Raw genomic sequence first — 14,657 nt, 5'->3', positions numbered from 1 at the left:
CAGAGACATCGTATCTGTTAACGCTAGGTCCTCGGCACTTGTAGTAGCGGCTCGCCGTAGCCTATGGCTACGGTCGTGGGCGGTAGATGCTGATTCTAAGAGAGCACTAGAAAATTTACCCTTTGATGGCGTATCTCACTTCGGCTCAGAGCTCGAGAGGGAGATTCACGAGACTACGGGGGGAAAGAGCACTGCTTTCCCGACGGTAATCAATAGACCCCGCCAGTTCTCAGCTTCTAGAGGAGCATTTAACAGAGGCAGAGGCGCAACTAGGAGGTGATCTTCGTGCCCAGCGGAAAAGAGCTCCACTTGACAAGGCTCTTCTGGGGGAGATAGAGGTAGGGGCACGACTCCTTAATTTCAGGGATCAATGGTGGGCATCCACATCGGATCTCTGGATTCGAGGGATAGTGTCCCGAGGCAACGTCATACTTAGCCCAGTCCCCCAGACAAAGATTCTTCCGCACCCCCCTTCCCCTTTGTCCAATCAAGCGCAGGGCGCTCCTAGAAGCCATTCAAAGACTACTGGCTGCACAGGTAATAGTACGGTACATCCCCCGGGAGAGGGGTCGAGGGTTTTACTCAAACCTTTTCCTCGTACCAAAGCCAGAAGCCACCTTCAGGCCCATTCTAAATCTACAGTTGCTAAACAAACAGCTAAAGATTCAGAAATTTCGCATGGAATCCCTGCGTTCAGTAATAGCAAGTATAGAACAAGGGGAATACCTAGCATCCATAGACATCAAGGATGCCTATCTACATGTCCCTATATGGAAGGGACACCAGTGCCTTCTACGTTTTGCGGTAGGAGAGGCACATTTCAATTCAAGGCCCTCCCCTTCGGCCTAGCAACGGCACCCAGGGTATTTACCAAGGTCATGGCGACCATGGCGAGTCTCTTGCGCCAGAAGGGAATTACTACTATCCCTTACCTCGACGACCTTCTCTTGAAGGCCCCGTCAGCTGCTCTACTATCACAGCAGAGAGACCACAAAGGAATTCCTTCACACCCACGGCTGGGTGTTGAACATACCAAAGTCGTCACTAACTCCAGCGCAACAAATGCGTTTCCTGGGACTAATTTTCGACACTCAGACCCAGAGAATATATCTCCCGAAAGACAAGGCTTTAGCACTGCACAGGAAAGCAAAAGCCCTCCTAGCAAAGAAGAGGGTCTCTATCCTCAGTTGCATGAAACTCCTGGGAACAATGGTCTCGGTATTCGAGGCAGTCCCATTCGCACAGTTTCATTCCCGCCCACTTCAGACAGAGATCTTGTGGTCGGGATCTCAAAGGCATTTAGACAGACAGATCATTCACCTGTCCACACGCACAAGGCTATCAATTGCCTGGTGGACATCCAGAAACAATTTGATAAAGGGCCAATCCCTACAGACCTGGTCTTGGACGCTCGTCACAACGGACGCAAGTCTGTCAGGGTGGGGGTGTGTAACAGGACACCTAAGGCTGCAGGGGCTCTGGTCCCCTCAGGAAGCCAGACTACCGATAAACATACTAGAGCTCAGAGCAGTATACAATACTCTGACAAGGGCCCAGGGGTTCCTAACAGGAAAAACCCTACAGATACAATCGGACAATGCCACCACGGTAGCCTACATAAATCACCAGGGCGGCACTCGCAGTTCAGCAGCAATGTGAGAGGCGGAGCGGATAATGACATGGGCGGAACTTCATGTCCCCAAGATTTCGGCCATCTTCATTCCGGGGGTACAAAATTGGGAAGCCGACTTCCTCAGCAGGCAAAGACTCCACCGAGGGGAATGGGCCCTAAACAGGCAGGTATTCTCTCTTCTGGTGGATCGCTGGGTCACACCAGAGATCGACCTGATGGCATCCAAACTAAACCATCAGGTCACGCGATACGGTGCAAAGGCACGAGACCCAGGAGCAGAGCTCACAGATGCCATGACATCCCCATGGAGGTTTCGCATGGTCTACATATACCCCCCCATCCCCATGCTGGCTTGGGTGCTGAAGAAGTTAAAAAGAGAACGGGTGCCCTCTATTCTGATAGCCCCGTATTGGCCACGCAGAGCATGGTTCACAGACCTTCTGGGGCTGGCAGCAGCCCCCCCATTCCGCCTTCCCATGCAAAAAGATCTCCTGGTTCAGGGTCCTTTCCTCTACCAAGGTTTAGGTCGGTTAGCTTTGACGGAGTGGCTACTGAGACCCTAATACTCAAGGCTAGGGGGCTCTCACAGCAGGTAATTACAACCATGATCAGGGCCAGAAAGCCTTCATCGTCTTCAATATATTACAGGGTTTGGAAAGCATACATTATGTGGTGCGAATCTAAGGGATTCCACACTTCCAGATTTTACCTCCCACGCTTACTAGACTTCTTACAAGAAGGCCTAGACAAGGGCCTCCGCCTAGGGTCGCTCAAAGTACAGGTATCGGCTTTGTCCGTATATTTTCAGAGAAAGATAGCAGACTACACAAACATTAAGACGTTTTTGCAGGGGGTTCTGCACATACAGCCCCCATTTTCTCATCCAGTAGAACCTTGGGACCTCAACTTGGTCCTTGGGACCCTCTCCAAGTCCCCGTTTGAACCTTTACATTCGGTGACATTGAGACACCTGACTTGGAAAACAGCATTCCTCTTGGCTCTAGTGTCAGCGCGTAGAGTGTCGGAACTAGGGGCGCTTCGCTGTGACCCCCTCCGTTTCTCATTTTTCATTCAGACAGGGCGGTACTTCGCACAAAGCCCTTGTTCAGCCCTATGGTAGTTTCCAGATTCCACCTGAACCAAGAGATAGTGGTTCCGGCTTTCAGGGCCAGAAAAGACTCCCAGGAGGAGGCTTTACAGTTACTTGATGTAGTGCGAGCACTACAGTGTTATATAGATCGCACGGCTCCTGTTAGGAAGACCACAGATCTATTTGTCCTCTATGAGGCCCAAAAGAGGGGGTGGCCGGCCAGCTTCAAGGCAATCAATTGTCCGCTGGATTACATCCACAATTCAAAAGGCCTACATCACGGCCTCTCAACCCATCCCGCAGAGGTTAAAGGCGCATTCTACCAGAGCAGTAGGCGCCTCTTGAACAGCTAGACACGGCGCGTCGGCGGAACAGTTGTGTAGAGCGGCGACATGGGCAGCACAGTGGCCTAGTGGTTAGCACTTCTGCCTCACAGCACTGGGGTCATGAGTTCGATTCCCGACCATGGCCTTATCTGTGTGGAGTTTGTATGTTCTCCCTGTGTTTGCGTGGGTTTCCTCCCACACTCCAAAAAAACATACTGGTAGGTTAATTGGCTGCTATCAAAAATTGACCCTAGTCTCTGTCTGTCTGTCTCCCTGTCTGTCTATATCCCTCTTTGTCTGTGTGTGAGTGTATGTCTATATTAGGGAATTTAGACTGTAAGCTCCAATGGAGCAGGAACTGATGTGAATGAGTTCTCTGTACAGCGCTGCGGAATCAGTGGCGCTATATAAATAAATGATGATGATGACATGGTCCTCCGTCCACACCTTCACCAAATTTTACAGGTTACAAGGTTTCGCGTCGGCCGCTACAAGCTTTGGCCGCAGAGTTTTATGCGCAGCTGGTCCAGAGCAATCCCTCCCTTGAGGAAGCTTTGGTATATCCCCAATGTCTCGCAGTGTCCCCCAATGGCAGGAAACAGAAAAAAAGATTTTTACCCACCGTAAAATCCTTTTCTCTGACTCCATTGGGGACCACTGCGCACCCTCCCTTGCTCTGTATATAGTTCTGTGTGCGAAAAGTATTATCATATGTTTCTATAATTTAAGACCTTCCAGGTATTATCACCTCCTTTCCTCTTACGCTTGGTTAGTCAAAACTGAGGAATTCACAGGAGAGGAGGGGCATAGTAGGGGAGGAGAGCAAAGATCTACTAGTAGATAAAGTGACAAAGACTCCTGGTCCCACTACTATACCCAATGTCTTGCAGTGTCCCCCAATGGCAGGAAAGAGAAACTTAAAAAACAAAGAAAAAAAAAACCCAGAAATCGGCTGCTAAGCAGCCCAGTACACAGCCCGTTCGCCGGGCACATAAACTAAACTGAGGCTAGCCGGAAGTGGGGTATAGAGGGGGAGGAGCTAGGGCTTAGTTAACAGTTAATGTGCCTGTCCCTACTCTATACCCCAATGTCCCCGGTGTCCCCCAAGGGAGGACAGAGAAAACATATCAAGCATGGGTGGCTGGCACAGAATGTGTTGAGGAAAAATAATTTAGGGGTAATATAACTCACTATTTCCCTTTTTAATCCTTTATGTAAGTCATTACAATGGGATGTACTCAAGTAATATAGTAGGGAGGAATACCAAAGAACAGATCAGCCATGTATGCGACATAATCTGGAATTTATTTAGTGGCTGTGTGGGGAGAACCTGTCACCCAAACTGAGAGTCAATATAAGATAAGACAAAAAGATGAAAATAACTAGTGAAAGTATCAATATATGTCCATTCAGCTGCTTTGCCAAACTCTGCTGCTGAAGCAGGGACCTTATTACCCAAGATGTTGCTAGCTCTCGTACTGAGTGAGCTCACTGGATCTTTGGCACCTTAAGCCCAATCATTTTATATGTCTGTATTGTTACTTCCTAAATCCAACTGGATATGGTGTGTTTTGAAGGGGCATAGCCTTTTTGAAGTCCTGTAGGGTTCCCAAAAAATTGATCTGTACTTCTAAGTCCCTCTGCCCTGGATTAATATATGGAAATTCTAACCAAGTCTAACGAGTGCAGCTTTTTTCAATAAGTTATGGACCAAAAGATGGCAAGATGATCTTCTGATTAATGTGGACTGTAGATACTAATTTTGCCAGAAATGTTGGATTCGCTCTAAGTACCAATTTATATGAGTAAATGTGAAAGGATTCCTTGCATCAAAATGCTTGTAATTCTTCAACCCTGGGGGCAGAGGTAACCGTCCCTAAGAACTCCATCTTTAGGTGTCATCCATCTAAGAGAAACCTCTTGAAGTTGTTTAAAAGGGTCAGACAGAGTTTTGAGAACTAAATGGAGGTCCCATGTAGCCACAAGGTACCCAATAGAGGGAGAGATCCTCTTCATTGCTTGGAAGAATCAAATTATCAATTTCGCTGAATGTAATTTGGTAGATAAGACACTTTCCGGCAAAACTTGGCCAAAAAAGATGGCCATGACTTCTGTTTTCTCTTCTTTAATGTCTCTCTGAAAGTAAGGAATGAGTGAAAATGGAGGGATGACATAGCCTAAATGAAGTGTCCACAGAACTGTCAAAGCGTGCATCTTCTGTCCCTTGAGCTTTGTGCCAAGAGAAGAACCCGAGTACTTTATCATTCTGGTTGTGTGCCATAATATCCACTTGAAGTAGCCCAAATTCATTCCCCTGAATGAACTTGTCTTTGAGTAAAGCTGGGTGTGATCACGTAAAGATTCAGAATACTTCAGGGAAGGGATTACAATATCTCGGATAAAAGGTGGAACCCTGACACCATCTTGGGCTGGTAAGTAGCTCATCATAGAAACACAGAATTTGACAGCAGATAAGAACCGCTTGGCCCATCTTGTCTGCTCAAATTTTAACCTATGGTAACCTCAAACCATTTCTGTGAGGTACTTTTTCCTCAAGTTTCCTCTGAACCTATTTCCCTTCAGTTTCAGTGCATGTCTTAGTGTTCTAATACCTCTCTTCCTTTTAAGAATGTTTCCCTCCTGTACATTGTTAAAACCTTTGATGTATTTGAAAGTTTCTATCATGTTACCCCGGTCCCTTCTCTGCTCTATATATATATATACTATACATAATAAGATCTTTTAGATTTTCCAGGTAAGTTTTGTGATGTAGACCATGCACCATTTTAGTTGCCCTTCTTTGTACAGTCTCTAGTGCATTTATATATATTTCTGGATATGGCTTCCACAACTGAACACAGTATTCTAGATGAGGCTGTACCAATGACCTATACAACGGCATCATTACGTCTTTCTTTCTGCTACTGATTCCTCTCCCAATGCAATCAAGCATCTGACTTGCCTTCTCATTGCTTTGCTACATTGCTTACCTCCCTTTAAGTCACCTGAAATAGTGACTCCTAGATCCCTTTCCTCCTCAGTAGTAGTTAAGATATTAAAAAGCACTTGTTGAGAGTACAGATCCTTGGGGTACTCCACACTGGTAACCTATGCTTCCTGTGAATGCACTACATTTACAATAACTCTCTGTTTTCTATCTTCCAACAAAGATCTTATCCATTCAACCATCTTAGAATCCAATCCCAAACTTTCATATTTGTTTAACAGTCTGCGATTTGGGACAGTGTCAAAAGCTAGATCAGCTACATCTACATCCCCCTCCCTTTGATCTTTTACTTTAGTCACAGAGTATAAAAAGTTAATAAGATTTGTTTGACATGGTCTCCCTCCAGTTAATCCATGCGGTTTAGGATTCTGTAAGTTTATAAATTACTGTATTTGAGATATTGTACAACTCTTTCTTTTAAAAGTATTTCCATCAATGTCCCTACTACTGATGAAAGGCTCACTCGACTTTAGTTGCTGGCCTCTTCCTTGCTTCCACTTTTGTGCAGTGGGCCTACATTCAGTCTTTTCCAGTCCTCTGGAGCTAGTGACTGGTTGAATAATTCTATTAATGGTGTTACCAGCAACCCTTTAAGCTATTTTAATATCCTTGGATGTATCCCATCTGGCCTTGATTTATCCACTTTCAGTTTTGAGAGTTCTGTTAGGACCTACTCCCTCTGTAAATGTACTTCTATCTACCTCATTTTTATGAGTATACTTACAACTTAACTGTGGCCCATTCCCCGCTCTTTCTGTAGGGAACACTGAGCAAAAACATGTATTAACGTGATCTGCATTTACCTTGTCTCCCTCAACAACAAGACACTCACTCTGTCTTCAGTCTTATTAGTCCGCCTTTTGGTTTTCTCCTGTCACTTACATATCTTAAAAAAAAAATTGTCCCCTTTACCCACTGACTGGGCCATTCTCTCTTCAGCTTGTGACTCTGCACATCAGATTACCTTCTTAGTCTCCTTCTGATAAAATACACCTCTTTGTCTTCATTATTCTGAATCTGCTTATATTTCCTAAAGGCCATCTGTTCTGCTTTCACAATACTTGCTATTTCTTTTACGAACTACACTGGCTTCCTTTTCCATGTGCTTTTCTTAATCCTTTTGATACAAAAGCCAGTTGCTTTTAGCATTGCACTTGTTATATTTTCCCCACCTCTCCTGCACTTCTTTCAAGTTCTTCCACTCTGTCAAAGAATCACATACATTTTTCCATCTCTACAAAGTCAGCCTTCCTAATACCTTTGTTTTTGTGTGGTATGAGTTGGTCTTTATACTAAACCATACTGCCTGATGGTCACTGGATCATAGGTTCGCTCCCACATTTATATCTGACATTCTGTCACCATTTGTAAGAATTAAGTTTAATATTTTGTCTTTGTGAGTGGGCTCCCTTACCATTTGCTTGAGGGATGCTTCCTGCAAGGAATTCAGAATGTCCCTACTTCTAGTGGAACTTGCAAAAGACCCCTCCCAGTTCACATGAAGTAACAAAGTCTCCAATTATTACCTCTCCTTTTAACGCCAATTTATTATTGTCCTGCTATAGGTTCCTATCCAGTACCTCTTCCTGACCTGCTGGTCTACAGATCACCCTGGTACAAAGAACAGCCTTCTCCCCAGTTTCTATGGTCATTTAAAAGGGCCTCAGTTTTTTCTTCAATACTTTGTTTTAAAGTAGTATTTATACTTTTTTCACATACATTGCTACCCCACCTCCAATTCTTCTCACTCTGTTTTTCTTAAGTAAATTAGATCCTGGTATTGCTATGTCCCAGTCATGATTTTCATTGCACCATGACTCCGTAATAGCTGAAATATCCAGACCATCCCTTGTTGTTATCACACTTAGTTCTGGGATTTTATTTCCTAAGCTCCTAGCATTTGCACACATAGTTTTAAGAGTTTTCTTTATGCGTCTTCTATTCCCAGCTATGTTTATCTATCTATGTTCATTTTGTCCATCTACATTGTCTTCTGTTGCTGTGGATATGTTTCCTGTTCTATTAGTCTGCAGAAACGATATCTCTTGGTTGGGGGAGCAGATTGTTTTATTCCGGTTTAGTTCACTATCCCCCTCTGCTAGTTTATATAGTTCCTGATGAAGCTTCCAAACTGCTCACTTAGTATTCTGGTACAACTTGAAGATGGGTGCAGGCATTCACTTTTGTATAAGACCCTATGTTGCCAGATGGCATGGCTATGGACCATCAATCCAAATCTCTCATAGCACCACTTCTTTAGACACCCATTGAAATTTCTGATGCAATAGTTCTGTCCTCACCTCTGTGTACTGGCAATACTGCTGAAAAAGCTACGGTGGTTGCCACATGCTTTAGAGTAGTCCCTAAATTTCTAAATTCATCTTTTACAGCATTAGCCAAGTCGTTTGTCCGTAGGTGGACAATGAAATTCACCCTCCCTTTTCTTGCTGCTTTCACAATTCTTAACAAACGCTCTATATCCCTTGCAACTATGGCTCCAGGTAAGCACCTGACTTGTTTCTACTTTTTGGCAATTTAATTTTCCTGTCCCTATAGCTAGTAGAAGTCCCCATATCCTCATGTTGAGTATTACCTACATTATTTGCACAATCCAGCCCTGCAAGAGCAGCATATGAGTTTTGCAATGGCACAGCTTGTGAGATGTTTCTGTGTACCTCACAGTAGATCACGCAGACCATCTTCTGGGAGTTCTCAAACATACAGACATCTTACATACTTCAGCTTGCAGTTTAGCCATCTCCTCCCACAACAAAGAATTGTTTAGAGATTGGACAGTAGCATGAAATATTACAAAAGGATAGAGCCGCCAACTATGACAATCGTCCTGCAGAAGAGAGAGCGAGGAGACAGTCTTCCAAGAAAAAATTTGAACTAGATCGTCTCCAAGATCTTAAACGGTGGATGCTGCAAATTCAATCAAACCACACTTAAGATTCCATGGTGCTGTTGGAGGGACATACAGCAGGGTTTCCCAAACCCAGTCCTCAGGGCTCCCCAACATTACAGGTTTTCCGGATCACATGTGACATAATTAGGACCACCTGTGGATCTGTTACAATGTGTCAGTCAGTAATGAATACACCTGTGCTCCAGCAAGGAGATATGGAAAACCTGCACTGTTAGGGAGCCCTGAGGACTGGGTTTGGGAAACCCCGACATACAGAAATTGAACATGAAGAACTCCATGCAATAACATCTGGACTTTATTTATATATATATATATATATATATATATATATATATATATATATATATATATATATATATATATGGATATATAGAAAGAACGAAGACCTGGGGGTAAATTTACCAAGCTGCAGATTTAAAAAAAAGTGGAATGTTGTCCTTACACTTATAAATTCTGTGTCAGAACAGATAAATAAAGGCAGCTGCTAAATCACTAATAGCAAAGCATTGGAAAGACCCTAATGCTCCCCTCCATGCAGTAACTACGGTCTTGCATTTGGCATGTCGCAAGCATGGAGAGTAGAACGTACTACCTCCACCACAAATCACATCATTTCGACAAGGTGTGGGCCCCGTGGTATTCACTAGAAAGCCGTAGCTGCCTATCCAGTACAGCACTCCCTCCCACAGTCGAAATATAGCTCTTGGGCCGCCTCCGGATCCCCCGGGCTGGGTACAGCGCGTTGTTGGCGAGTAATACCGGTCTGTTATTTAATCCCTAAATCGTTTGGTTTAGTTCTTCCTAGCTATGTTCCATGTATACTTATTAGCAGTAACGTTAATAGTATTTGTGCCTTTCTATCCCCTCCACCCCTTCTCCTCTTTCCCCCTCCCTCTTCCCCCATTGATATAATGTATAAAACAGAGGAGACAACTTGTATATTAATACTCTTATGTTCAATATGTTGATTGTATTTTTTCAGTTGTTTCCTCTTTAAAGAATTTTAAAAAAAAAAAAGAGAGGCCATCATATCAATCCCTGTCTGACTCCACTTTTACACAATTTGATGGAAAACCTTTGCAGGGAGAAATCATTCTACGGAGAGGAAGTCAGCCTCACTAATCACTAATGAATAAAGTGAATAAATTATATGAAAAGAAAATTGTGCATCAAATAAAAGAAAGCCCAACTTCTTAGGCTAAACAATGAGGCTTCGGAGGATGCAACTGAAAAATGTATTTGAAAATTTACACTGGTGGCTCAGTGAAAACTGAGGACAGTGTTCTATCTATTTACCAGGAACGAAGCATGAACATGGTCCAATGTGGAAATAGCAGGTCCCTAAGATGTTAGGCTACCGAGGAGAGAGAGTAGGTGAAGGCAGACCTGCGAGTCTCCACAAGAAACTGCGCTATGTTTGGATGAAACTTGCAGTAGCTAGTGATGAGAGAAGGGGGCAGGGGTGTTTTGGGCTGCTGCAACTCTGTTCCCTACATGAATGACCGTGGGCAGCAGTGCCAGACTCCATGCACGCTTTTCTCTCTACTGTCTGCTGCGTTGAGTAAAGGACTGGTTTCTATAGTCGGAACTTTTAGACTTAAGTAGGAAATGAGAGGAACGAACCATCGGTCTAAGCAGTTCTGAAAGTTGGGATGAGGATTCAATGGAAACAAATTGCTTCTTTCTACCTTTTAATAAAAGGAAAATCAGGTACTGGAGAATCCTTCGGATCTGGCAAGTTAAGAGCCTGGCACACCTACATAACCAGGTCGTCAATGCCCTGACCCTTGAAAGACCCTTGCTTGAATCCCCATCAGATTGTCAAAATCTGAATTACAAACAGCTCACTCTCTTTTTGCGGAAATTCTGATTCCAAATCCTCAAAAAAGTGAGCCAGGATTGTAGTCTGGACCTTACGCTCCAGGTCTTTGAATTGTGGAAAAATCAAGTACAACAAGTAAAACCCTATATATTTTTAGAGGTTGCTCAATTTTGGCTACTATAGCAGGATCCGGAAAAAACTGGGCGATAGCCTTCTGAGGGAGGTAGGAAACGAATCCCAGCTGCCCTAACTGAAGGCATAGAGGACGGTTATCACTCACTGCCTTAGGATGCGCAACAAGCCATGTTAACGGAGCAATAGATTGACCCAGTAATCTTGAAAATTAATTTTCCAGGAAGGAATACCGTTTAACAAATTGCATACTATAACATATCTGTTAGATTGTAGACAGCGTTGTTCAAATTGTCTTTCAGAAATAACTCACGTGTAACATACAGGATTTTCAGAAAAGTGTTATGCCATTTAAAAACAGAAAAGTATTTGACATCACCACATAAAAACTATAGATAGATACTTGTGTATAAATATCACCATGTTGCACAAACCTGTATTGTTGACTGGAGGAGGATCAGTTGCACTCTGCTGGCTGCAGAACACCAGTACACACATCAGATTACAGAAGTGCTTAATCTCTCCTTTCCACTTCAGAGACTCACTCAGCTTTCCTTGCCGCTTGCAGCTTTCACATTTCCCCATCTAACAAAAGAGATTTACTTTGGTTTTCTAGTATATGTAAAAAATTATTATTTTCTCCAATACTGACCCAACCTTCCTTCTCCTCACCTGATAAAACAACACTGTGAATTTTGACATGCATTCTTCCCCGCAAAACTCCTCCAATTTCCCACCAAAATGATTCCGCACCAATTTGGGAGATGTCTGGCAGCAGTAACTACACATTTTACAATAATTCCCCCACTTCTTGGAAAGGTCATGTTTGTATAGCAGCTTGCAACCTAGAGAACACATAAGAAGAAAAAGTAGACAATCTAATAACTTTGCCAAAATGAACAAGAAAAACAAACGAAAAAAAAAAGAAGGGGGTTTAACCAAGCTTAAAACTAGGATATGACTATGCACACATCTTTTAGGACTTGTGCACATGGCTGCTTGCCATTTGCTCATAGTATGTACTGTCTCAGCTGCATTCACTACTTTATGGACCGGCACTATGTGTGTTCCAATGGTACATACCAGTCTTCAAAAGTGAATGCTGGATAGACCAAAAACGAATCATGTCCTATACTGCCTTGAATCATCCAGCAATCATTCTGAGCAACTTTGTGTAAATGTTGGCACATTCTTTCCTCGATTCCATGACCTCTCTCTCTCTCTATATATATCTATTTGCCAGTTAAACAGAGATGAGGTATCCCAGGGAAGTATGAAAAGCATGCAACCCTTATAAAGCCGTTTCCATTACCACTGTATTTACCACCATTATTACTGTATTTAAGTGAACATAAAAGATTACCACCTTTTTATGTTCTTGAAGAGTATCACCCCCTCCGACATCTCACCTTGATTTTATGCTTGGGTGAGTCAAAAAGAGAAGAGCTCAAGAAATTCCTAAGTAAGTTACAGAGAATGTCTGATTTCTTGCTTTCAGTATACGACACAAACTCAAAATGTCAGGATAGTTTCACAGAATAGATGTGAAAGACCTAAATATATGCAGAACTCACCTTCACTGCAGAAAACTTTCTCAATTCCTGAGAAACGTACAACTTCCTTGATAGTCTTTTCTATCTTGCAGTACTCGCACATGGCCATAACCATGTTAATTTTTTTGTATTCATCACAGCATGCTTTGCCACAGAACTGGTACATTTTACTCTGCAGATGAGAACAATATGATTTGCACATTATATATTCTTCAAATATTCTTCGTACAAGTCACTTTAGATTCATCCTTTACATATGATATTGCGAAGCTTTGCATGTGACAGGCCTGGCTGCTATTTGGTGTTCATTCTTACTGAAAGCATGAGCAACATTCGCAGGAAGTATAGTAAAATCACAAATTAAGTCTTTTACTAACCTAACAGTTGTTTATTTACATGAATTCGATAACAAAAATTATCTAGTTGTTGTGCTAGTTTCTATTTGCAATTGAAACTATTCACACACAAACAGCACAAAACTATATCTAACCACCATTATAGAGCTCAAGAATGTTGTAGGCCAGGCACTAGAAAAGTCCTGAAAGGATGCCAAGAATGACAATAAATTCATTTTAATGCAATGGCTTCTACAGATGTCAATCTGTTGGGTAAAAGAGAAGAAGCTATATGCAGTAGAGATGCACCACCAGCTAAATATACAACCATGGCTAACATCGCATTTTTCATGGACCAGCTTCCCTGTATGTTCTTTCTAGCTTAAGAATTGCCTTAACTGTAATTTACATCTATGGTTTTACTAGTATGAGGTATAAGTTTTACTTGTCACAGTTCAATGCTTTTCACCTGATTACTACTACATCCACAGAACCAATACACGATATGGTGCATTTGGATGCAAAGTAGTGGGTACGTAGGATCTTGGTGTGCCGCTTCCCTGCTCCCAAGTGCTGGGAATGGGAGAAGGCAGTGCAGGAAGCCCCATACAAGCCCAGTTCAGGGATTCCACGACCAACAAAAGAACAAGCAAGATAAAGGGGATCATTTTGTATTCGGACTGTCGCACCCAGATGTCCCACATAGGTACCAGAGAGCAACAGTGCCAGACCTCTTTCCTGTAGTACTGTAGGGATTCTATTCAAATAAATAATGAATAAAAAGAGGCACACTACACAGTGTGCTGCCTAATACATAATAAAATATGTATGCATCAAGCGCTTGCATGAATCCGCAGAAGATGGATCTAATTTCTTATTAGGTAGAGAAGTTCAATCCACAAACATAGCATCTATTACAGACTCAGAAGAAAACAACATAGTATAGTCTGTATAAACTAAACAACACATTCCCTGTCTAGGAAAGTTCAATGTGATTTATTTCAATAAGAGAAATGAGTTCCTTCAGTCCATCACCCGCGCGTAGAAAACTTCATGCAGTTGGATAGGACCCAATTCCCCAAAATAAATAAATATACTTACAAGATGTAATCTGGTAATGGACATGTCAAACAAATCTTCTCATTTGGGATGTGGTAACTCAATTGCATCCAGTATACAAAGAATGTTCGTAAACAGGAGCATATAGGCATAAAAGAGGATTTATATACTTTCGTTAAATCCGTTTCTGATTCTGTCTGGGGGGCACTGCTTACCATGGGGTTGTGGAGGGGAGCACGGGAGTTGGCACCTAGCTAGTTAATCTTTAGCACTGCTGACAGACCCCACCCCTCTACAATCCCCCCGCCTCTTCCTCCTCAGTTAATTCAAAAAGCCCCAAGGAGATAGGTCAATCAACCAAGAGCATACAGAGGAAAGGCAGAAGGGAGGGATCGCAGTGTCCCCCAGACGGAATCAGAGAAACGGATTTAACGTAAGTATATAAATCCTCTTTTCTCTTTCATCCAGTCTGAGGGACACTGCTTACCATGGGGACGTTCTAAAGCAGCCCCCCCTAAGGGTGGGACCGCTCTGAAAGCCCCGCTCGTAGAGCACTACGAGCGAAATTTGCATCCGCAGATGCGAATACATTAAATTGATAGAATTTGGTAAACGTGTGCACAGAAGACCAGGTGGTTGCCCTGCAAAGCTGGTCAGCAGAAGCCCCATTTCTTGTTGCCCATGACGCCCCTACCGATCTGGTGAAATGGGCCGTAAGTCTCTTTGGCACAGGCAGGTTAGCTCTTATGCAAGTCTGCTTAATAGTTGCCG

At 43.0% G+C, this 14,657-nt stretch overlaps 1 protein-coding gene across 1 annotated transcript in view; it reads right to left on the bottom strand.

The window, feature by feature from the left end:
- ZMYM4 (zinc finger MYM-type containing 4) overlaps positions 1 to 14,657 on the bottom strand; it is a 142,370-nt gene that overhangs the window by 56,934 nt on the left and 70,779 nt on the right. The window contains 3 exon segments of the mRNA XM_075195488.1: positions 11,374 to 11,524; positions 11,612 to 11,784; positions 12,514 to 12,664. Coding sequence (XP_075051589.1) covers positions 11,374 to 11,524; positions 11,612 to 11,784; positions 12,514 to 12,664 — 475 coding nt within the window.

This window comes from Mixophyes fleayi, chromosome 2 (genome assembly GCF_038048845.1).
Source record: "Mixophyes fleayi isolate aMixFle1 chromosome 2, aMixFle1.hap1, whole genome shotgun sequence".
Classification (NCBI taxonomy): Eukaryota; Metazoa; Chordata; class Amphibia; order Anura; family Limnodynastidae; genus Mixophyes; species Mixophyes fleayi.
This window is presented reverse-complemented; position numbering and strand designations above follow the sequence as displayed.